Source organism: Geotrypetes seraphini, chromosome 17 (assembly GCF_902459505.1).
Source record: "Geotrypetes seraphini chromosome 17, aGeoSer1.1, whole genome shotgun sequence".
Lineage (NCBI taxonomy): Eukaryota > Metazoa > Chordata > Amphibia > Gymnophiona > Dermophiidae > Geotrypetes > Geotrypetes seraphini.
Genome location: NC_047100.1, coordinates 5,066,502 through 5,091,555, shown reverse-complemented (window position 1 = coordinate 5,091,555; position 25,054 = coordinate 5,066,502). Strand labels below are relative to the sequence as shown.

Genomic DNA, 25,054 nt, shown 5'->3' with positions numbered 1-25,054 from the left:
TCAGGCAGCCAGCTGGGATGAGGGAGTTACGTTCTTTATTTGGCAGGTCCTGTTCTTATATACATTACAGCAAGTTACTGAAATCACTCGTTTGTAAAAGTTTTAGAGAATTAATTGATGTCTAATTTGTAGTTCACTGGAAAGGTCCAGTTTTCTATTATTATTTTTTTTTTGTGAACTGCATCGATGTGTTAGGTTTTGCGGGCTAGCATGTAATGTAATGGACCTGCTTCTCGCACAGCAGAGTCCTAGGGTTACCAGATGGCTCCAGCAAAAAAAGAGGACGGATTGAGATATTTGGGTGTTAAAGCTCGATCTCTCAATCCATCTGGTAACCCTAGCTGAGAGCGATTGAGAATGCGTCGGCTTTTCTGGACAATGTTCTGCACTTCCGCCTTGATCAGTATAAGTTGGAGCTGTAAGAGTAGTACACTTTAGGAGGAAGTAGGGGTCAGACAGATAGCTTTTCCAACCAAAATAAACTTTTATTAAAACTCTTTGCTTTGACACAGAGTCGTGTTTTGATGGAGATGCACCTGCCTCAGGAGTCAAAATGTTGTTACTTTGAGAAGCTGATGATTTGGTTATCTGCGTAGATTATCCAAAACTTCTATTTAAATTAGAGAATGACACGGGGACAAATTTTTTTCCCATCCTATGAGTTCTTTTCCTGTCTCTGCCCCATTTCTGGATGCACCACTCCTTATATGCACAAGCCTCAAACACTTTAAAATCATAAGTGTTTGAGGCTTGTGCGGTTAAGGCAGAGCTTACAGGGATGGGACGGGGAATTGAGTTCCTGCGGGGAGAGGAAAAAATTTGTCCCCGTCTCATTATCTAACTTAAGTAGAATTGGATTACTGCATAAATTTTGACTCCTGAGGCAGGTAGGCCTCCATCAAAACACAGCTCCGTGTTGAATTAAAGAGTTTTACTAAAAGTTTATTGGTTGGAGAAGTCGACTCCTACGTCTGTCTGGTCAAGTCCCTGCGTAGGGGTGTTCCTTTTGCCTTTTTACTTTAGGATGAGAGAACTTCAGCAAGTGAGAGGGATGTGTAGATCACTTACTCTGCTCGTCAAATCTTCAGCACTCTTAGCATGGACAAGCAGAGTAAGTAATGCATAGAACAGCTGAGGATTTGTAAAAGTCCATGAATGTATCTGTACAGTGAGCCAAGTTAACCACAAAAAGGGATAATATATCGAAAAGTGCTACCTGCAGTAATGTTTATTTACAATTTGATATACAGCCAAATCTTACAAAAGTTCTCAGTGGATTGCATATAAAATACAAAATTAAAACTGAAAAGAGCTTCATCACAAAAGAAAGACCTAAATTAATCATTCATAACTAAGTTACAATCAAAATCCATTCTCACAAAAACAAACCCCCCCCAGTGTGTACTTGGGAGCTTGCTAGGTACTTGGGACCTGGGTTGGCCACTGCTGGAAACAGGATAGTGGGCTTGAGGGACCGTTGGTCTGTCCCAGTGTTACAATGCTTATAGTCTTATGTAATTAAGTATCAGCAAGTAGAATTTTAGGTCATTAAATACCTCATTGGTACTTTTACAGCACTATCTCCTTCCTTTACGGTATGCTTGTGTGGTGCACGCACGAAGAGTGAAGCACCCACTACAGGGGAAAAATGGTAACTCAAATATAAACCCAGGGTTTATATTCTACCATTCCTCCCTTGTGATACCCTACCACCCTCCCTTCTAGTAGTCTTACCCCTCTACCATTGCTGCAAGCCTCTCCAGAACTGACAGACTTTTGCTGCTATGATCAAGGCATGCCCACACCCCGTCGTCCATGCCCCAGCCCCAACCCCACCGGAACGTCAACTCCCTCCCAAGTGAAACATCTGTGCCTGCAACCCCTCGATCATCAGCTAGAGCTCCTTCTCTGCTGCATCACCGCCCATGCCCCAACTCCTAATGGAATGTCAGCTAATGCTGGGAGCCTTGCGACACTGCTGTTCGAAGACCCGGTGGCCATTTTTAGTGCAGAGGAAGAATGGGCAGGAGCGAATAGGAATCACTGCTGCCCCAACGCACTGCTAGACCACCAGAAGGTCACAGTAGGCCTGGGGGATGTTAGTTATGCTTGCTAGGGAGGGAAGGAGCGCCAGCTGACATTCCGGTGGTGCGCAGGTATTCCTCTTGCTTGGGAGGGAGCAGTAGCTGATGTTCCGGTGGGGGCGTGGCCATATGCTGATCACGGCAGCAAAAGTCTGCCTGTTCAGAGGGGTTGTCGGAGGTGGAGGGGGGAGACTAATATGAACAGAGACCTCCGTTTTTGGACCATTTTTTGGTCCAAAAATCTCTGTTTATATTTAAGTATATACGCTATCCTTTCCTGAAAAGTGTCATCAATTTCTGAGATGGCTGAGCGGGGAGCTCTGGACCTCTTGACATGGAATGTCCCACGTGTTAAGGGCTCCACCCACAACTTACTTTAACTAAAGAGCACTGAATCCAACCCTGCAGCCTGCAGAAGGGAGGGGGGCGAGTGGAGAGGGTTATGTATCATTTAAAAGGATGCCTTGGAGTTCTAGCTTACAGAGAAGGAAAAAGGACACATGCTCACACCCCCGTCTCAGCACCAAAGAGAGGATTATTTAAACAGAGACCAACGCCTCGGGTATAAAGGAATGACAACATCTCCATTCATGTTCTCAAAGTTTAATAATGTGTACAAAATACTAGAGATGAAAGTGGAGCATTAATAAAACAGCCCATGATCTAATACCCTCATGGCAGAGTTCCCCTTTAAGGGGCATTTAAGTAACAAATTCACACAACAAGCCCTCGCCAAGCTCAGACACTGGAATTTTCAGGATCATCGGCAATGAATACACATGAGAGAAATTTTCATGTGATGGAGGGTGGCACGTGTAAATCACTCGAGTATTTTCTGGCAATCTCTTGAAAACCTGATGAGATCCCAGGCCAGATTTTAACAGTACATGCTGGAGAACTCTGTTCTAGGATGCTACCCACTGCTGCATCTCTAGTCAAACACTGGCCAAGTTCAGCAGGTCCCTGTGCCGCTTTCTGGTATAATGAAAAACCAGTCAAATGTTTGTCCATGCCCTCACGTGTCCCCCCCTCCCCCCTCAAAAACTGGGCCAAATGCAGTTCAATTCTCACTTCTATAGAGAACGAAACAGATTCTTTAAAAAAACATTAAAACTACATTTTAACAATTCCAACATTTGCCCCGTCTGATAAGAAACCAGGCCAGGCGTTACTGAAAATTCCGTAGAAACAGCAAGTCCAAGAAAGCTCTATATCTCGTGTGCCGAAGCATTAACAGCTCAGCCTCCAGAGTGGCCATCGGAAAAACAAATGCATGTTCTCTGAATACCAGGAGAGAGGTGGAACAGACTTGTTTCTGGGGATCAGTTTCTGCATTTTAAGCGACGCTTCGGATATTCTCACCTCTTCAGGCCACATGCTACTAAGAGCCAGAAACAGCAGAAGATGGTGGAACACATTCACTGTGTTACACTTCACTGACTTGTGACTGGAGCCAGTTCAAACAGAAATCCACTCCATGTGTTCAAACATTCATCAGCTTCTCAATGGAGTGGAGTTCAGTGACAGAGCAGTAAAGAGTGGTGGGAGGGGGAGAAGGCAAAAGCAGCCTCCCCTTCCGGATCATCTCACTGGTCCATGTGACAGATCCCAACCACACCCTGCTGCCCCCTTCCCTAATCTGTGGTACAAGCCAGGGCTCAGAACTGCTGGACAATCTGTTTCTTTTTCACGTCATGAACAAATCGGTTCAGCTTGAAGAGTTCACTATCATAAAACGCCGAGAGGCTGTGAATGTTAATCTGGCGAGCCTGGAAAGGAAAACAAACAAAATTAAATAGTCTAACCCAATCTGGAGCAACTTGCTCCTCGCTGCGCATCTCGCTCTTGACGTCTGGCAGTGTTCAAATCCAAGCTACAGGCTTACAACTCTTAAGCCCCACTCACTGCTGTCAGATACCTAGACCCACTATAATCTCCCCAACCCTGAAATGTCCTGTCTAAAATTAGAGATTGTGAGCTCTTCTGAGCAGGGACTGTCTATTGTGTATTAAAATGTACAGCACTGCGTAGGCCTTTCAGCGCTATAGAAATAATAAATAGTAGTAGTAGTCTTCTGCATTGAAAGTTATATACCGATTCGGAAAGCACTGGTGTCACGGATTGCCCCTAGGGTACACAACTTTATCTACTTAAATTACCTCTATGAGAGTTTTAGCTATAACTTTTCTGTCCGTCCAACGTTGTTATTTTTATTGTAACCCCTTGAATCTGTTGCCAGTTGAAGCAGAATATGAAATTCTTAAAACAAAACAAACATTAAGCAGTTGTGTGCACGAAGAGCCTGTTTCAAGGACTGTGATGATAATTACAACCCAATCAAGAGTGTAAAACAGCCCAAGGATTGCATCCAGAGAGTTTGATATTAAAGGCAGAAAGGGAAGGGAATGGGACCTGTAGACCACCTTTTTGTGGTTAAACATTCAAAGCGTTTTACATACATACATTGATTTCAATTTTATATCTCACCCTACCCAGGAGCTCAGAACGGGCCACAGTGTTTGGTTACAGGGGTAGCAGTACATTCTGTATTGTAGGGTAGAAACAATACAATCAACTTACCCAGGATCACAAGAAGCAGCATTGGGGTCGATCCCACAACCTCAGGTGCTGAGGCAACACCTAACCCTAGGCCACTCCTCACACACATGACTGATCCGCACAAAGGAACAAGGGTCACAGCTAAAAATCCCTTCAAATTTGGCTGGCTTTTTTTTTTAGGGAGCAGACACTCGGGAAGGGCAGAAGAAATATGCCTTGACCTCTGACCTTTTGGAGAACCCCATAACACTATGGTAGCACCTTCTCCCATCACCAAACCAGGCATAGGCCCATACTTGGCCTTGCAATGTGGGTGAGCAAAGCTTATTCAGCAGGAGGGTAAAAAAAGAACATAAGAATTGCTGCTGCTGGGTCAGACCAGTGATCCATTGTGCCCAGTAATCCGCTCCCGCGGCAGCCCTTAGGTCAAACACCAGTGCCCTAACTGAGTCTAGCCTTACCTGCACACGTTCTGCTTCAGCAGGAATTTGTCTAACTTTGTCTTGAATCCCTGGAGGGTGTTTTCCCCTATAACAGCCTCCGGAAGAGCGTTCCAGATTTCTATCACACTCTGGGTGAAGAAAAACTTCCTTACGTTTGTACGGAATCTATCCCCTTTTAACTTTAGAAAGTGCCCTCTCGTTCTCTCCACCTTGGAGAAGATGAACAACCTGTCTTTATCTACTAAGTCTATTCCCTTCATTATCATGAATGTTTTGATCATGTCTCCTCTTAGTCTCCTCTTTTCAGAAGAACCTAGCAGACCCCAGACATGGAGCGAGCTGCCCCGAGGATGGAGACAGCCAGGGTCACTGTGCCCTCCCCATTGCTGAAACCTGGATTTACAATCAAGGTGACATGTCAGCGCAATGCTAAAAAGAATTTCTCTCTGAAGCAGTCCAAGGAGGAAAGTGAATATTCTGAGCTCAATGAGTTCCTCTGCACAGACAAAATCCTGGCTGCCAGGAGGATGAGGCAGTCCTACTGCATGGCAGCTGCAGGGCTTCACCTCGTCATCCTTCATTAAATATGAAAAACAACCTGGATAGCGCCCAGGAGAAGTTAATCTGGGTGCCGAAGGTTTCTGGAAGCAGGAGATTGCCGACTGCGTAACCAGAAGTGACAGCAGGCTGGTGGCAGGGAAGTTGACGGATGAGGCTGGGATAACAGTTTGCTCCTTACGGATACTGTCTGCTTCACCCCCAAACCCAAATATTGTAGTCATCATTTCCTCCTGGAGCCAGCTAGCCCAGAACAGTGTCAATAGTTTTAAATCCTGCTCTACCACTTATCTATCATTCCTTCTATCCTCTAACAAGTCACATCTCCCACACCCACTTGAGTTCTAAGCTCTTTAGAACATGGACAAGTAATTGGGGTGGGGGAGGTACTCTTAAAAGTATCAAATAACGTTGATGCACTGGGGGGGGGAGGGGCTGGTAGCGGCCCATGTATTACCCCCTTCAGCCCCAACATTTTACCATTCTCTTTTAAAGAGAATCCCAAAAAGAGCCACTGACATTTGTCACGTAGGGTAACTAATAGGACAAACCACTTCTAGAGAAGTTCAGATCAGGAAGTGGCAGACAAATATGCAGAGACCACCAGAGAGAGGGGAGACATAACCCACAGCTGAGAAATGTCCTTCACCTGCTCTTGGTCTCTGCTGGTGAGGCCTTGGGAAGATCAAGAGTTGTGTTCGTGTTGTGTGACCTCAGAAACATCTTACCTTATCCACTAGGTCCTTCTCCGGCACTTCAATTGTGTCCTGCTGCGCTCCGTAGCGGTTCCTCTGGTAGGTCACCTGCTCTGCCACCAGCTGCTTTAAAATGAACATCAGCAGCTCATTGTTGTCACGTCTGAAAGCCAGATACCGGGCAAACGTCTATGGGAAAAAGGCAGAGGAGCACAGCTAGGTTACCATGAGCTGGGCAAGATGCTACAGTTCAATCATTTCATGCTAAGGCCAGGGCAGAGAACCACATCTGTTACCACTGTGGACTTCAATACACACAGATGAAGAGGGAGTCGGCAAAGGACACAGAGTGAAGCTAAACAGGTCTCAAATGAACATCAAAAGGCAAATACCTCAGGCTTCAGGACAGAAGAAGTGAAGTTTGAGTACAAGGAAAACACAAGCTCTTTTGAATTTGGAAAACCAGCAACGGAGCTCAATAATAGAAAAAAATTAAAAAAATATATACCACCCTTCAATCCAAAGGGGATGATCTATTCTGGTAGTGAAGCAGGGAAGGAGGTCTGCAGGGGTTAAGCTAGAAGCCTGTGTGCATTTTCTGGTCTCTTAATGCTCTGCACTTAGGGTTCAGTCCTCCGTGGCAGATAAAGCAGTTGAGCGCTATCCCCTCAAGTCACTAGCAGCAAATCTACACTAAGTACCAGCTTGACCACGCACCAGCCAGGGAACAGGAGAGTGATCTCGCATCTCTTAAGGAGACACAGCAGCAAGAGACTTAAGAGCCCCTCGTATCATATCTGGGTCCACACGTCAAAGCTCCCCTTCTGGCCACTTTTCACATGCGTCACATGCAGTCAGGTTTCTCATATGCCCAGGGAGGCCCCCCTTCCACATCCCCCTGGATTCTATATATGGTGCCAAAATGTGCAACTTAATTACTCAGCTAGGTCAATTAATGGCAGGCTGAATGAAACCGGCAACTGAATGGGAGAAAAAAATAAAAAATTATGAATGAAAACAGTCCCTGTAAACCGGCACACAAAACACACTGTCTCGGGTCTTTTTGTTTTTTAAATAAAAACTTTAAATGAATAGGAGCAGACCCCACAGACACTCAAAAACTATAGTCTCTGCCCCCCTGGCAAGAGGGAGGTGGAGAAATAGGGAGGAGAGACTCAGCCGGCCGAGTGTGACACCCCCGAGGTGTAATTGACCCTCTGCAGGACCCCAGCTCCATCCAACAAGAAAAAAAAAAAGGAAATAAGCCACTGCCTAGCCTTTCCAACAGACTCTGCCAAGGCCTAAAAAGAAGATTGCACAGGCTTACCAACTCTACCTGCTGGAGACTGAGAACAGACTATGAGGGACAGCACAGCCCACTTGTACTGTTAGAATGCTGTGTGTTCTCTGTCTCCACCTGCTGGCAGAGGAGCGTAAACCCATCCATTTGTGCCGGTCTGGAGGGACGATAAAGAATAGGGGGTTATGGACAGACTCCACATACATAACTGGGCAGGTCAGAGGCATTTCTAAAAGTTGCACAGTGTTCTAGAATTCCATGGATGGGTGTTCAACTTGCATGCCAGGATTTACACCCAAGTTTTAACTGATCATGGGAATCGGCATTCTGTACTATTTTAGAGTGCTCATCCCGGAGCATCCTTTATGAAATAGCACCAAGGACAATTTTTCCAGGCGCCTACGTTTTGACACCATTCACTAAATCCAGCCCTTCATAAGCACCTCCCCCCCCCCAAAAAAAAAAAAAAGTTTGAAATTGTTAATTTTGCCTTCTGATTTTCAGACTGTTGTGCAGGGATGGTTCTGTCTAGGTTAGACTATTGTAACGCTCTCTAACTTGGAATTTCAAAAACAAGAGGGAGAGCGTTACAATTGGTACAAAATGCCGCAGCTAGGTTAGTAATGGGAGTTGACAGGATGGCACATAATAGGCCAATTCTGAAGCAATTATTTTAATTACTAGTTGCATTTTGAGTGCAACATAAAGTTGTTTCTGTGTCCAGACTATTTACCATCAAACACCAAGGTACTTTCGACAAGTTGTGACACGCTATAAGTCTAATAGATCTTTATGATCCGAAAATCAAAAGCTATTCATTCCAGCAGCGCAGGGAAATTATGCAGACACTAGAGATGGTGTCAAAATGTGGAATGCCCTGGTGGGCCAATAGCGACTGTGTGTAAACTGGTTTCAGTTTAAGGAACAGTTATTTGTGATTGCATTTTTATGATTTATTAATCAGCATTTGCAAAGAAGAGATTGTTTAACTATGCAGATTTTATGATATGGTTTGTTTTTATTTGTGTTTTAACTGAAGTTGAAGAACTTTTATGAATCTGAATTATGTTTTAGTCTCTTTTTGTTGTTTGATAATTAGGTATGCATTCGTGTGAAACACTTGCAAGCGTGCTAAAATAATTTTTAAATAAAAAAATATCTTATAACCACTCTCTGGCTTCCAAGTGCATATGTCCCTTATTGCAGACAACTTGCCCTTCCCATCTCGCAACCCCCTCCCAAGGTACCTTGCGCATGCTCCTCATGACGCTGAATTTCTGCGTGTCGATGAAACTCTCCAGCATGACGCGGATGGCCATGTTGACGTCATCTTCTACCACATAATCCCGCAGGTGGATGCGGGCATGTGCTTCCGCCATACGGATCATAGACTCTATGTGACGGACCGTTATGGGGATACTGCCTGTGGCCTGTTGACAGGAAGGGAAACAGCCAAGTGTGAGTCTCTCCTCCTGCTCATAACCCCCTGACCCCCCCCCCCCAATTCCCGACCACCTTACCTAATACTCACTATGAGGAAAGACTAAGACGGTTAGGGCTCTTCAGCTTGGAAAAAAAGAGATGGCTGAGGGGAGATAGGACTGAAGTTTACAAAATCCTGAGTGCAGTAGAACAGGTACAAGTGGATCGATTTTTTTTTACTCGTCAAAAATTACAAAGACAAGGAGACACTCAAAATTATAGTTAAATACTTTTAAAAGCAATAGGAGGAAATAGTTGCCAGAGGATATGATAAGAGCAGTTAATGTAGACGGTAAAAAAAGGGTATGGACAAGTTCTTGGAGGGAAAGTCCATAGTCTGCTGTTAGGATAGACATAGGGGAAGCCACTGATAGTATGGAACGTTGCAACTCTTTGGGGTTTCAGAATCTTGCTACTCTGAGATTCTAGAATGTTGCTACTTTGGGGGGTTTTGCCAGGTTCTTGTGACCTGGATTGGCCACTGGGTAAATGGGAGCTGTCTACAAACATCAACATGTCCTATATAACATGTGCTACCTTCAAGTTTCTAACTGAGGCAATGAGGTTTAAGCAACATGCTTAGTCAAAAGCTGGTTCAGTGGGATAATTGGGATTTGAACCCTCAGCTTCTCCTTTGCCTTTTCTTTTGTGCAGAAAGGATAAGACCATCTGTGATCTGAAATGATCAGCACCACCTTCAGGAAAGTGTTAAGAACGCACTCCCAGCAGCCATCCGAGAGCTAATGATTTCAACTTGAGCGTCAATGACAACCTTCCCTCTACTCCCCACTGTATGGTAGAAGGGATTATCCATTTACAAGGTGAAGGCAGAAGGGCTTCCTCTCTCCCCTCCCCCTCAGGGGCCTTACCATAGACTCTTTTCGGAGGTCGCTGTACATTTTGGCAACTTTATCCTGATCCATCTGGTTGAGTTTGGGGTGCACTTTCTCCTTGGCATAGATAATGTACTTCTTCAAAATCTCTTGGGGAATGGGATCCACTCCATAAGTGTTGGGGAGCACCATCTCTTCTGACTCATCGTTGGCCATCTCCTTGCTGTTGGGGTGATGTTTAATATGGCTCTTTACCACAAAGCGGGCCAGCATCTCATCCTAGAGAACAGCATCAAGACCCAGAAAGATATTTAGTAAACAGCATCACTCACCCCCAGGGTCAAAACTATTGGGCTATAAAAGGTTTACAACAGGATACAGAGGGGCTCTCCCTACCCATTCCACCTGAATTTACAGAGCCCATATGAGTGCAGGACTCCAAAATCTCACTGGAAGCAAGGGAAGGTTAAGGTGACTTGCTCAAGGTCACAAGGAGCTTCAGAAATGAGGATTCCCGGTCCTAAGCCTTCATGATCTGGTTAGCTTTTGATGAGCCCAGTGTTTCAAATTCTGCACAGCATCAGCTACACACACCTGAACAGGATCCACCGTGTCTCTCACCACACACAGCACATCAAACCGAGACACAATAGGCTCCGTTAGGTCCACATTTTCTGAAAAGGTCAGGGAGGGATCATAGCGACCACCTAAGGAAGCACAAAAATTGAAATGCATTTTAGCCAGGATATGAACTACTTGTGCACCAAGGACTTAAGAAACAATGTGACACCTGAGTAAGACAATCTAGTTTTAGAAAGAAGGGAACAGCTTTCACGCTGTGTATTCTACCATGTCTTCTTCTCTCTAGTCTTTTACAAGTATTTTCGACATACTCATACATCCTTTACCTCTTCAGAGCAGGATACAGTCCCATGCTATCTCGCACTGCTCGCACACTAATACAAGGTTCAAACATTCCTCCATCTCCTACTTTTAACTCCTCTAAGATGACTAAATGCAGAGACCTCTTCCTTAACAGAGTTGGGCAAAAAAAGGTTAATGAAAATTATATTACATATCCTTGTTGAAACGTGTTCTAATCCAAAGTATAAGTGGAGTTTATTAACTCCGATATCTTTTTGTGTAATCAAATGATGCTGTAGCCAATGAGCAACAGCTATTCCCTGCCAAAACTGTTGAGCAAGATACATAGGATCTAACTGGCACAGCCAGAGCTTACCAATGGGGTTGGCAGCTGCTATGACTGTGCACCGGGCCTGCAGAGAGGTGACGATGCCGGCTTTGGAGATGGAAATACTTTGCTGTTCCATGGCCTCATGGATACTGGTTCTGTCCTGATCGTTCATCTGCAAGAGAGAATGATACGACACTCAGAGGGGAACATCTCAACATGCTTCTGAAGGTCTAGAAGACAATCCCCCAAATCCCTTACCTTACAGAGGAGCAGATGGTTACCACCATCTGCCTGAGCTATGCAGAATATAAGCCCCTGCTTCTCCACCAGTGGCTTAGTGAGGGCGAATGGCACCTCTCCCCGTCCCCCATGCACGCTCTCTCCCTTCCTCCATACCTCTAACACGGTCCTGGTGTGAGCATCACTCCCAACCTGCTGCTTACACCAGCATTGGCTGTTCTTCCAACACTTCCTAGGCACGGGTCCAGGAAGTGACATCAGAGAAAGAGCCAACGCTGGTGTGAGCAGCAGGTTGATGTTGCTGTTCGCGCCAGGAACATTAAAGAGGGAAAGGAAGGGGTGATTGCAGTAGTGGGGGGGGGGGCAGTGCCCCCACACTCCCACTTACTACGCCACTGTTACCACTAATTGTTCCACCCACACCCAGATTCTCAACCTGATTTTACAATCGCAAGGTCACACAACACTGACCTTATCAAATTCATCAATGAGACAGACCCCTCGGTCAGCCAACACCAAGGCACCCGCTTCCAGCGTCCACTCCTTGGTGACTGGGTGTCTCTGGACGTAGGCCGTCAGACCCACAGCAGAGGCCCCCTGTCCAGTGGTGAAGACCGCACGGCTAGACACCTTCTCCACGTACTTCAGGAACTGAGACTTGGCCGTGCCCGGGTCCCCGCACAGCAGCACGTTAATGTCCCCGCGTACCTTGTGCTTTCCGCCTAGGCACAAAACCAGAAAATACACCAAGAACTTCTCTTTTCTCGAGTTTCAGCTAAATGTATTAATGCTTACACAGAACACAAATAAAATACAATACAGTGTCTTATAATCTGCAAATCTCTACAAGGAATCTATGCAGTTTTACAATTCTCTACGAGGAATCTATGCGGTTTACAATAAGAATGAAATCAAGATCTTGAAGTTATATTCTTTAAAATCAATAAGGCAGATCGTGACACCTTCCACCCCTTCCTGAATTTCAGAAATCTAGAAAGCTTTGCAAATATTCACTAGAACATTAGAAAGTTTCATAAATAAACCAGTTCTGGGGGGTGGTGAGAAGAATAGCACAACTGGTCACCTATGACTTGGTTAACTGGCAACAGGACTTGACCAACCCCCGTTAATATTATGTGTGTAGGTGGTGGTAGAGGTGAAGCTGTTAGAACATAAAAATAGCCATACTGGGTCAGACCAATGGTCCGTCTACCCATGTGGCCAACCCAGGTCCCAAGTACCAGACAAAAACAAAAAACCAGCCCCCCCCCTTATAAAAATACACAGCTAGAATCCCGAGGAAGCCATTAGAATCAAGGTACAAATATTTCTCATGTGTACATAAAGCTTAGGGCAATGAAGTGACTGAGCTCAGAGTGTGCCGCTGAAGTTGCTAATCTAATTATATCAGAATATCATGCAAAATAAAAAGCAAACCCCCAAACAACCTCTCCAAGTGTACAAAATTTGGGAGAAGACGGTGACCAAAACAGAGCGTGGATGACTCACCTGGGTTTTTGGCTTCTCCTCCAAACAAGGCCAGGGCGAGTCCTCTCTTGATGTCCTCGTGACCATAGATGGAGGGAGCAATGCTAGCAAAGACCTAGAGGGCATCACCACAGAAGAGACACACTGAACCCAAGTGGAAAATCCTCCACCTGTCTCTATGTTGTTTTATTGGCTAAAGTAGTCTATGAAGAGGATGGTCTTTATCCCTTTCTTGAACTTTCCGGTTATATATATTACTGTGTAACCTATTCTGGGCTTCTTGGGAAGAACAGGATCTAAATTGGATTAATTAAATAAACAAAAACAAACTGGCCAACAGGACACAGACACTCAGCTCCCCTGTTACTGCTTATATTGTATGAACTAATTTTCCAAGTTTTGTACCGAGAAACAAGACAGTAGACCACTACCATTCTGAACCACTTAGCTTGCTTTACTTAAAACCTGTTTGATCCAAATTTAAAGAACACAAAAATCAAACTGGTTAGAGAAATCCCATCTCTCAAACCAATCAGTAATGTTTAAAGGATCAAATCATTACTGGTCACCATTTATGGCTCATGAACCAACTTCCATACTACAGCTGTGTTGCCCTTGTAATTGTCATTTGGAAGCTGCATTCTGTCCGTGGATCAAATGCTAGCATGTTCGCTACAGCAACCAATATTACTCACTCTCTCGCCGATCCTCTCATCCTTGGAAAGGGCCACAATGGTCTTTACGTCCTCATCGGTCAGTTCTCCAACAGCCACCTTATCATCCTTCTTGGTGATATGGTTTGCCAGGATCACGGTGGCAAACACCGGGAACCCATTGGATGTGTTCAGAGATCCATCGTAGTTATTGTGGTAAATTCCAGTCAGCTCCTAAAAGGTAGGGAGCACAAAAGAGAGACCCAAGTGTTATCCCAAAACGTAAAAACTATCTGTTGATCTGGGATTTGTATACGTGAACTGACACTGGCAGGCAGAAGCTTAAATTATGAACAAATTGCGATTTAGAGATATTTCAAGAAGATGCAACAGGTAATGCCTCTTCCTGATAGGTAGTACAATGGCAGGGGGAGGGATTAAATGATGTTTATCCAGGAAGACACAAAAAAATGAGGCCTTTTGTTAGAGGAAGTGGGAGAAAATGTTGTAGAATACTTTCCTCCCATAGGCTCTGTGCTCAGAATATAAACCTTTAGCATCTGTGCCCATTAAAAAGAAAAAGGTTTGGCATATTATAAATTTTTGTATCAGTGGCATAGGTAAGCGACTGGTCTTGACATGTCGCTTTTTTGGGATCGCTAAAAGCAATCACTTTTTTGTGCATCAGGAAGTCATGTTAGACCATCAACCGCTCTACTAGTTTACGTGGCATTTCAATATTAATGAGCTTATTTGCATGGCTGGATCGGATAATGAGCCGTACAGCGAGCCGTTTTCTGCATCCGGTTGGCAAATCCGATGGTCATTAAACAAGTCAAATTGGGTTTAGCGATGATTGTTTGTGGATCGCCAACTTTAGTGCATCTAGGGGGAACATAAGAATAGCATTCCTACATCAGACCAATGGTCCATCAAGCCCAGTAGCCCGTTTTCACGGATAGCCAATCCAGGTCCCTAATACCTGGCCAAAACCCAAGGAGTAGCAACATTCCAAAATCCCAAAGAGTATCGAGATTCCAGGCAGAATCTCAAAGAATAGCAAGATTCCGGAACCCCAAATAGTAGCAACAGTGCGTGCTATAGATCCAGGGCAATTGTCTAAACCCTTCTCAAAACCAGCTATGCTATCCACTCCCACCAAAACCTCTTTCCCGAGCTCTGTTCTCTTACTTCTGCTTAGTCAGAGGCTGGGGAACATTTGGTAGGGATAGTGATTCTTATAAGAGATTTGTAATTGTAGCCGTTATCGAGTTTTTTAATCTGTTTTGCTGAGAATGTGACTCCTATCTTCTTTTGGAGTTCATTTCCTAATTTTATGTTTTTTAAATTCTGTTAACCGCTATGACCCAAGTGTTGGAGCAAGTGATATATCGAACAATAAGCAAACATACAGAAGCCCTTTCAATCCCTATGGGATTTGGTGTGGTTGACGCATGGCACTCGCTAACATCCCTTAGTAAAAGGTGGCCTTTGTTAATTACTGGCAATCGCCAGTTTTTTCTGATGGGAAAATAGTGAAGTTTACAACCTGCAAATGCCAAACATACATGTCAAGGTGGCAGAGGATCCCCAAATTCCATGTTTCCCCTCTGGCAGATTCCAGGGCTCACCCCACCATACCAGCAGGGCACTTACTATTTCATCTCCTGGTTTGCAGCTGTCCACCAAATCTGCAAGGAGGATGGCGTCTTTGGAGCGTGGCAGTCTCCCGGCTGCTACCTTCCCAGGACTCTCCTGTGCGGTGATTCGTTGATAGTTCTGGTACACAGTCTATAGTGAAAAGCAAAAAGCAACCCCCCTAAGAAAACACACAGCTAGAACACAGAGGAAGTCATTTCTCGTATGACTATGGTCTATAAATAGGGCAACCAATCAAATCAAACAGCCTCTTTCACAAAGGCCCCAAAGCCCATAGAGATTTAAAGGGCTTCGTGGCTGTTGTAAAAGAGGCCGAAAGCCGAATGGTTCACAGAGTCAAAACATAGAATAAAATTAGCTACATCTTAAGTTTAAAAAAATGTCAAATTAAAAAAAAAATTAAAATTTAAAGTGAATAAAATTAACAGAAATTTAGAAAGCCTTGACCTATTTCTTCACAAATCCAAAGATTTATTTTCACACTTAATTGAGTCATTTTCTTACTATATAGGCATATTTAATAAGAATCTTGAACTGTGAATGTTTTAATTATTAACTGTTTAAATATGTATTTATTCATTTATATATGCAAATTTCTTAGTTTTCTATATCATTCTCCCAGTGAAGCTCAGAACGGTTTACATGAATTTATTCAGGTACTCTAGCATTTTCTCCTGTCTCGGTGGGCTCACAATCTATGTAATGTACCTGGGGCAATGGGGGGGATTAAGTGACTTGCCCAGGGTCACAAGGAGCAGCGTGGGTTTGAAACCACAACCCCAGAGTGCTGAGGCTGTAACTTTAACCATTGCACCACACTTAATTCATATTTTTATATATACTTAAGCCTAAAAATATTTTAAGTAAATAAAAGTATTGTATCAAAAGTATTAATGAAAGTTCAATCTTCATCCTGTCTGATCCGTCACCTTCATCTGCTACTGTGGATCACACCTGCCTCTCTTACGCCAGCGTTGGTTCTTCATCCGACATCACTTCCTAGGCGCAGGTCCAGGAAGTGACATCAGAGGAAGAACCGACGCTGGCATGAGCAGAAGGTTGGGGGTTGCTGCTTCTGCTGCAAATGTTACAGAGGTACAAGGAAGGGGAAGGGTGGGGCAGGTGGGCATGCACATACGGAGGAGCGTGTGGCGCAGTGGTTGGATCTACAGCCTCAGCACCCTGGGGTTGTGGGTTCAAACCCCGCGCTGCTCCTTGTGACCCTGGGCAAATCACTCAGTCCTCCATAGCCCCAGGTACGTTAGATAGATTGTGAGCCCACCGGGACAGATAGGGAAAATGCTTGAGTACCTGATTGTAAAAACCGCTTAGATAACCTTGATAGGCGGTATATAAAATCCTAATAAACTTGAAACTTGTAGGGGGGGCAGAGAGGAGGACTGGGGCAGACTTTCCTTCACCCCCCCTTACTACACCACTGGGAGAAGTAGCCTAACAGTTAGAGCACCTGGCAGAGAACCAGAGGCTGTCAAAGTCTCACAGCTTCTTTTTTTTTTTTTTTTTTTAAGTGAGCTCAGCAGGAACAGAAAAATACCAATGGTGACTTACTTTCTCTCTATTCAATGGATAATCATGCGATCGGAACACCTTTCTGTAACCTGGAGATACCAAGTACCAGGTCTAAATACAGATGCCCATCTTTTATTTGGATGCCCCTTCTTTAGTCTTGCCCAAAACATGCTCACACTATGCCCCCTTGCCATAACAGACCTAAGCAGTTTTAGAAATCTGTATTCTGGCTTTATAAAACATCAGACATCCAGAACAAGAACAGAGCTTCTAGGATCAGGGCCTAAATTTTCACATGCTTTCTGCATTTCTTCTTACTCTATAATTGCTAATTTTTAACACACCTCTTTACAAAACTGCTTTCCCCCATTCCTCCCAGACACTAATTATTATAAAGACCCAGGATCTGAAGCCTGTTCTGGATCCCTTTCAAGCACTGCCTTTTTGCTGGTAATCTTACCTCTTCCATGTTTATTTCAAAGGGTCCCAAGGACTGACACTCGGGACAAGAGCCCGGCTTCACCTCTTGGTTCTGGGACTGGAAGAAGGGACCCAGGATGAAGTTACACTTGTTGCAGTTATACTTCACCATGCTGAGCTGAGGCAGGACCCCAGTGCAGCTGGTCACCACCCCACCAGTGCGAATCAACTGATTCAAGTGAAGCTGCCTGAGGAGAAGAGCAAAAGGGCATGAGTGGCTTGTACAATTCCCCGTCACATTCCAAGAAGAGACAAGAGCGATCACCCGTCACATTCTTTGAAGGCGGACTTTCGATCCTAGCAAGACCAGTATCCATTGGGTTCACTCCGACTCCACTAACTTCGGGAGCAGGGTTGGAGCAAAACAGTGCTATTTCAACAGCTAGGGGGAAATGGTACTCGAAGTGTTAATTGTCTTTTCTTTAGTTAATCACATGATTTCCCCTTTTATTGAAGTCTTATGTAAACCGAGTCGAGCCCCTACTTCAGGATACGATACGGCTTAGATTAGATTAGGTACTGGGCTCCCTAAGCGAACCTTCATCCTTTTGTCCCGTCTCCCTCCCCTCAGTTTTCAAGCCCTCCTATCTGTGATGCTTTTAAAATATTAAGCTTTGGTGTATTTGTATCAGATGCACAAATGAGGACAATTTCCAGAAGTCATTTGACCACATAAACATGTGTTTAAAAATCGCCCACCCCTCCTGCAGACAAAAGTACCCACCGATAGTTGTCGAATTTGTACCGTTCTCAGCATCTATACTGCAACTGTTCTGTGCTGCTCCCCCTGACCCAGAAGCTGTTGCCCTAAGCAACTGCCTAGTCTTGTATGACGAGAACCCCGGACTGAGGCAACCCTCTCAGATCCTGTGCAAATCCTCAAAAAAATACTTAGTTCAGCTAATGGTACAAACTCCCGAAAGCTCAAAACAAGTATTCAAAAAATGCTGCAGCAGCTGTGCCCAAAGTCAGGACACGTGCTCAGCTCTTCCGCCAGCACAAACTGCCCCCACTATGGGGATTTCAGAATTTGCTTTATCCTCTGACAGCTCCCCCCCACCCCGCCCCTAGATTAGCAGTGTTTCTCAACTCGGTCCCGAGTACCCCTCTTGCCCATCAGGTTTTTAGGATATCCACAATGAATATGCATGAAAGAAATTTGCGTATAATGAAGGCAGTGCATACAAATCAAATTTATGCACATTCACTGTGGATATCCTGAAAACCTGACTGGCAAGGGGGTTCTCCAGGACCAAGTTGAGAAACACTGCCCTAGATCACTTACCTCAGTGAACGCAGCTCTTCCACCAAAGGCAGATGCGAAATGCGAACGTGGATCTCCCGGGCAATCCGGTCGTACTTCGGATACATCACCAGCACGACCTCCTTGGCTGCTTCGTCAAAGATTTTCAACATCTCGGCCGGAGCCTCTGGGAGGAAGTAGGCCAAAACGTGTTCACGGGCAGCGAGGTCCTCGTAATTCACCACCAAACTCTCTTTATTCTCTGCGGGTGCAAGAGGCTCCAATTTAGCAGTTCATGGCCTTATTATATTATTGATCACTTTAAATTTACTGACAGAAAATGTTTCTCTCGGCATTTTAGATTATTTACATTGCATGGACAAAAGATTTTTCCATAGATTTTTCTCTCTGATAAAAACTCCAACTCTTATCTTTCCTTTAGAAAAATGCTAAAGACCTACTTATTTGACAAATTCTTCTGAATGCGATTATAATACACCGTGCTTGTACAGTCTCTTGATTGTTGTTAACTGCGTTGAACTGAGAGGTTACTGCGGTATAAAATCTGTTTATTAACTTTTAAAACACTTCTCAACAAGGCCCCATCTTTCACTGACAGACTTCCGATACCCTACGCCCCCATTCGATCGCTCAGATGAAATGATCATCGTTTATTAACAGTCCCCTCTCTGAAAATCATTAATCTAATCTAATCTAATCCTTAGGTTTGTATGCCGCATCATCTCCACGTTAACACAAGACGGCAAAATATTTTTTCAGTCACTGCACCTCAAACATGGAACTCTCTTCCCACTTTTTTAAGAGAGGAATGCCTTCGACAGGTTCAAGAGCAATCTTGAACGTTTTCTTTTTAAGGATGCCTTCGATCTCCGACTCTTTAAGCTAGGATAAGCTTCTTTCCAATCTAATCGCCATTTCATAATCCTTTAATTCTTCTTTTCTCTTTCCCAAACCTTAAGTTTTTCCCATATTTGTTTCTTTTCTATTTCATATTGTATTTCTCACCTCCCTTCTCCATTGGCACTGTAAGTCTTGCATGTTAAGTCCATGTTGCATATATTGTACCTCCCTGTATGTTTTTAAACTTTTTATTTTTTGTACATCGCTTAGAAGTAAGATTAAGCTATTAATCAAATTTTTTTGCAGAATGATGATACTGAAGAATTAGTTAGGAGGCAGTTATGTAGAAGCTATGCAGATAGAATATTGTAACTTTGTATTTTCCTCTAATCGATGTGTGTCTTTTTGCCTATTTTATTATGTATGGAAATTTGTAAGCCGCCTTGGATAAAGGCAGATTAAAAATGTTTTAAATAAATAAAACAATAGGATTTAGCCCAGTACAGTCCCAGATTATTCATATTTGAATTTAAAGCACTATTTGGGTGAATATGAATTGCATATTTGAAGCTCTACTTGAGGATGAATCGAATATAGATATTCGATACAGCCCTGGAGCCTACTAAAGAAGTGTCCCTCTGGGGATGCTGAGCAGTGCAGACGTCGCAGGTCTCATCGTACCTATGCCGCTCTATTCAACCACGACGCAGCAGAGGCCAATCTGAGACCAACTAGACATTCTCTAGCTTACCGACTCTTGATCGCCATCCAACAGATTGGATCAAGTCCTGCTGACCTTACCTTTACACATGTCGCTGATCTTCTCTTTGAAGACATTGTGTCCACGCTCGTCCACGTGAGTCCGCAGGAAGTTCCGGAACCGGTTATAGATCTCCAGCCGGGTGGCCGCCATGGACACCCACTCCCGCACTGTGTGTCCCTTCATGTCTTCCAGATTCTCAATGCTCTCTATCATATCCTCCTCTTCTTCAGCCATGCCCTCAGCGGCACGCTCCGCCATCCTCCGTTTCCGGGCTGGACGGTCTTCGTCTTCATCCTCACTGTCTGCGGGTCAAGACCCACAACATTTAAGTCAGTAAAATTAGAGTGAGAGGGGCCAGGGGGGCGGAAGCACCCCCGATTTCCCACCCCACGCATGTGCTGCTTCCCTTCCCCCATACCTCTAACATTCCTGGTGCAAGCAGCAACCCCCAAGCTGCTGTTGTGCCAGCGTTGGCTCTGATGTCACTTGCAGGAGGGGTCCAGGAAGTCAGAGGAAGAGCTGACGCTGGTGCAACAGCTGGTTGGGGGGTTGATGCTGGTGCCAGGAACATTACAGAGGTATGGAGGAAGGAAAGCAGCGCGCACATGCAGCAGTGGGGGGCGGGGAAGAAGTGGGGGAGGGTAGAGAGGACTGAAACCCCTCCCCCCCTTACTACCCCACTGCCTACAGGCTCCTGCATGCCAGAATGGCTTTCCTCACAGCCACCTCTCAGCAATGCGAGAACATTACTCAGAGGCGAAAGGTGGGGTGATTCAGTCCTATTTAGTTCCCTAGGTAAAAGCTCTGTAGATCACCCCCATTTGATACCGCACGTACCGTAAAGCAGCCCCCTTCTCATTCGGCCCAGCTCGTGACCCATTTGCCGGTCTCTCTGCCTCATGGCATGCTCTGCTGCTTCCCGCTGGCTGGCTGTCAGGTTTTCCACATCCTCATCATCCAGGCCCTCAGCTTCGTAAATATCCAGCTCCGGGATGGCACGGTAATCCCTAGACAGACGTAAGCACCCCAAATTACTACCTAGATGCACACCTTTGTGAGCATTTAATGTGCCACAACAAGTTTCTCAGTAGAAAGGATCAAATCAGTGCCTTCATTTCTAATACAGATCACATTGCTGATCAGAAATATTTTGCATCTGATTAATTCAATTCCATACTTGGGGGGGGGGGGGGCTCGCCTATCAGAAAAGGTATGTCTTAACATGAAGGAAAAATACTGAAAAGTAAGGTTCACAAGAACACTTATACATAGTAATCTAGAAGCCAACGGCAGGGAGAAAGCAACTGCTCCACCAGTCAGCTCATGCAACAAAAGGGGGAGGGGAAAAAGTATAAAGTTATATTAAGGTTTGATCAATTGATAATATTTATATGAAATTTTTGATTAAAATGTTTGTGGGAGGGGGGAGGGGAGGGTATAAATGTGTTTTTAAGAAAATGTTAAAAGAAATACAAGAGATGTTTACAGGGTTTTAATGAAGTAATATTGTGTTCTTGACGTTAGATGGAAAAATGAATAAAGAATTTGAACAAAAGACCATCTGTGGAGTTATCAATCCTTATCCAAGAGAGTTTGTGTTACCTGTTGGCTTTGAATCTCTCCCCCATGTTGCAGGCTATGTCACGAGGACAGGAGCTGGCACAGAACTCCCCCCATCCAACTACATTTGATTTCTCTGCCAAGCAGATGCTCATCTTGCTTAATCAAGTTCAAAATTAGAGGGTGACTGTTTCACTCAACTCCCCCTTCTTTTCATCTTTACTCTTGAATTGTGGCTCTCTGTTGCCAAATCAGTTACTTTCATGACCCTGTGCAACAGAATGGTCTTCAGTGCTTATTCCCTACTCCTTCCATACCGTTCCATGCCATCCCCAATCAATTCCTCGCCATCCTCGTCTTCATCTGGGAGAACCCCTCCATCCAGAAGACCTTCAGACTCATCCTCGAAGGGTGGAAGGTCACGCCCTGGGCTGGAGGTCAGGGCATCCCCACGCCGAGACCCGCGGCTGGGGCTTGTTGCTACGGTGAAGGACTCCGATGAATCCTAATGTGAAGGAAAAGCATGTCAACAAAAGCAAAATCCACCTAGAAGTAACAAGACATCAACAATCATTGCTGGACATAACTGGTTAGGTTCACAGTTATCTACACTTGACTATTGCAATGTCCTGTATCTTGGAATAACTAAGACAAGATGCAGGACGTTGCAAGTTGTGCAGAATAAAGCAGCAGCAAGGTTGATAACAGGCGTATCTAAATACGATCACATGTCGCCCTATCTCCAACAATTGCACTGGCTGCCTGTTGTTTTTAGATCTCAATATAAAGCAATAATGATTTGCCATCAATTCTTATATGGAACCATATCTGAATTTTTTTTAAAGTAAGATGGCAAACTATTTACAATCTAGGTTTCTGCGTTCTGAGAATTCTGCATTATTGAAAACAAATGCTAATCCAAAATATGCTGAGATCAGTAAAATGGTCTTTTGCGGTGGAACTCACTTGTCGGTCAATTACGAAAATGTTATGAGAAGGGTAATTTCAGAAAACTATTAAAACCGCAGCTATTTGTTAATGCATTTTTCTAGGAACCGATCTTTGTGACTGTTCTTTTGATGGGCACTTTACGTGATTTTCCGATGATTATATGTTAATGTTTGTTTGATTTTATTTGTCTTACTGAATAATGTATGTAACGATATGTAAACCGTTTAGGTTTAAACGGTATATACATTTTTAAATAAAATAAATAAATAGTCACTGTGACAAAGACAGTTGGCTTTCAGCAGTTCCTCTGCATTCCCATACCAAAGCTCAAACCTAATATATTCCATGCGTGACCCCCCACAAGTCTGCACGTAACCCCAGGGGGATGCGAGAAAACACACACTGGAAATATAAACCTACTGTGCTACTATGGGATTCTGTGTCAGTAACATGATGCAAAATCCATGCATCCCCTTGTGCAATTCCTCCATCACAGCTGGCAACTAGGATTTCTTTTCCATCAGTAAAAACATGACAGCTCTTTCTCCCTCTTTTTTAAGCACCCACAGGTTATCGCTATCATTCTGGGCACAGCTGCACTTCCTACACTAAGATTTTCTTTCTTTCTCTCTATTTTTTTTTATAAACAGCCCCCAACTACTGCAAAGCCCCAACAGAAGCCTCAGGAGCACAAGCCCTATCACTCATGACAAGTTGCGACCCTGGCATATCTTGACTACTGACCCAGAGAAAAGGTATGGCCATGATCACATACTAGGCCCTAAGAAGTCCAGGAGGCAGCTAGCTCTTTGTTACCCTGATGGCACAAAACTGAGCAATACCTGTAATTAGGGACCCCCCCCAGCCAGACAATTGAAAAAAACCGAGAAAAATCCTTTAATATTAACTAAGCATCTCAAAAGAAAGACACTCCAGACTTGACATATGGGAACCAGGAGCACCCTTTAAAAAAAAACTCCCCTAAAAGGGCAGAGTCCATGATTTAAGGTAACGCGGAGCATCATCGAGGGGGATCGAGGGTCTTCAGTACGTGTCCAAAGAGGGGGGGGTCATTTTTTTCTTTTAAACAGCATGAGCTGAACCCCTCAATATCTCCCACCGCGGATCACTTCCTCCCAAGGCAGCGGCCAGAACAGCAGAGGGAAGCCCGGAACCGGGACCACGGAAGGGGGGGGTTTGAACTCCAGGGGCCACAGCCCGGGGGTACTTACAGCCATTATTCGCTCCTTCGGTCCAAGTCACCGGAATTTTCGCGCCAAACTAACCACGTGACTTGTCAAAGCCCGCGAAGCTTCCTGAATATTAACTCGCAAGAGGCGGAGCACCCGTGGCAGGAGATCGATTGGTCAGCTCGCGGAGGTGGGTGGGGTCTTTAGCCTGCTGCGGAAGTTCGGGGCGGTCGCCCCCATATTAGCTAAACATAGGAAGTGCTTGTTGTAGGTCTGCTCCGCCTCCCCTCCTTATTTTTAACGCTAATAGCCTAGAGGACCATCAGGCCAATCGGGATTTCAGGCTAGCCCTAATGAATATGCATGAGAGTTTTAGTGATAGGCATGCAAATCTGCTCAATGCATATTCATTAGGGATATCCTGAAAACCCGATTGGCCTGGTGGTCCTCCAGGACAGGGTTGGGAACCACTGGCCTAGAGCATTGAGCGTTAAAATCCTCTTCCACGCTTTGGTAATAAAAAAGGAGGGAGGGGGGGGAGATCACGATCGAACTGCTCTGAATTCCGCCCGGACAATCTATGCGGGGATCTCCGAGTCCCGCCCCCCTCCCCACCGGAGACCGAAGGAGGATGAGAAGCCTTACTCCTCGTGATACCTCGGGGTGGCGATCGTAAGGCTTCTCCCTGGGTGGGAGAACCCTCTTGCTCCCAACAATTCAGTCTAAGGTAACTGATGGTGCTTTTTTAACCTCCCTCCGGTATTGCTGCTCCCCACCCCTTAATTCTAAGGTGTGGGGTGGGGGGGAGTCTGTCAGGGCAGAGCTCGGCTGCTGTTGGTGTACTTCGAGGCGAACAGAGACTTTTGGGGGTTAGTTTCCGATGGCCTCACTTTCAGTTTCACTTTTGGCAACTAGCTCGGCGAATTCCCAACAGGAAATCCCTCCCCCCCCCCAAAAAAAAAAAAGCATGGATGTGGGTGAAGCTGTGATCAGGGAACACATCTCAAGCAGAGGAGCCAACTTTTCACAATTAGTGTGTGTGTGGGGAGGGGGGTGCTGAACCCAATGGAAATCACCTCTTCCCGGATATTCAAAGGGTTTGTTCAGGATTGGGGGTGCACTGCTGGCTCCTGCCACATCTTCTCCATCAAGGCTGCCTTCTAGATCTGTCAGATCTGGAGAAAAGTGGAGGTAGGGCTGCAAATAGGAAACGAAATGCCCCCCCCCCCTCATGAAATTGCCCCGCCCCCTTCTCTTCCCAGCAGGGGAACGAAACTTCTCGTTCCT

At 44.9% G+C, this 25,054-nt stretch overlaps 2 protein-coding genes across 5 annotated transcripts in view; one reads left to right on the top strand and one right to left on the bottom strand.

Moving 5' to 3' along the window:
* Nucleotides 1-25,054, top strand: part of TPRA1 (transmembrane protein adipocyte associated 1) — a 66,642-nt gene that overhangs the window by 20,089 nt on the left and 21,499 nt on the right. Inside the window, exon 2 of one of the 2 annotated variants that reach the window (XM_033925897.1) lies at nt 23,228-23,332. The gene's annotated coding sequence lies outside the window, so the exon portion shown is untranslated. Of the gene's footprint in view, nt 1-23,227; nt 23,333-24,199; nt 24,495-25,054 lie in introns of those variants that run through there. The other variant, XM_033925895.1, reaches the window with a different exon arrangement.
* MCM2 (minichromosome maintenance complex component 2) lies at nt 1,203-24,905 on the bottom strand. Of its 3 annotated transcripts, none has more exons than XM_033925892.1 (16): nt 24,844-24,905; nt 21,944-22,131; nt 20,904-21,073; nt 20,105-20,368; nt 18,485-18,704; nt 17,180-17,387; nt 15,187-15,321; nt 13,573-13,764; nt 12,899-12,992; nt 11,861-12,111; nt 11,195-11,321; nt 10,549-10,661; nt 9,991-10,233; nt 8,887-9,069; nt 6,373-6,528; nt 1,203-3,853 (listed from the first exon to the last, which is right to left on the bottom strand). In XM_033925892.1, the coding sequence occupies exons 2-16, from the start codon at nt 21,949-21,951 to the stop codon at nt 3,743-3,745; spliced, it is 2,475 nt and encodes an 824-aa protein (XP_033781783.1). In that variant the 5' UTR covers nt 21,952-22,131; nt 24,844-24,905; the 3' UTR covers nt 1,203-3,742. The 3 variants fall into 3 exon arrangements, with proteins under 3 accessions (XP_033781783.1, XP_033781781.1, XP_033781782.1); XM_033925890.1 differs by lacking the exon at nt 24,844-24,905 and adding an exon at nt 23,810-24,070; XM_033925891.1 differs by lacking the exons at nt 21,944-22,131; nt 24,844-24,905 and adding an exon at nt 21,669-21,911.

What these genes read in the sequence shown, in the direction of transcription:
- MCM2 (XM_033925890.1), bottom strand. An exon ending in AGCAGCTGCCAACCCCATTG is followed by an intron (nt 10,662 to 11,194) that starts GTAAGCTCTGGC and finishes GTGCTTCCTTAG; the next exon opens with GTGGTCGCTATGATCCCTCC. An exon ending in ACACGGTGGATCCTGTTCAG is followed by an intron (nt 10,234 to 10,548) that starts GTGTGTGTAGCT and finishes GCTGTTCTCTAG; the next exon opens with GATGAGATGCTGGCCCGCTT.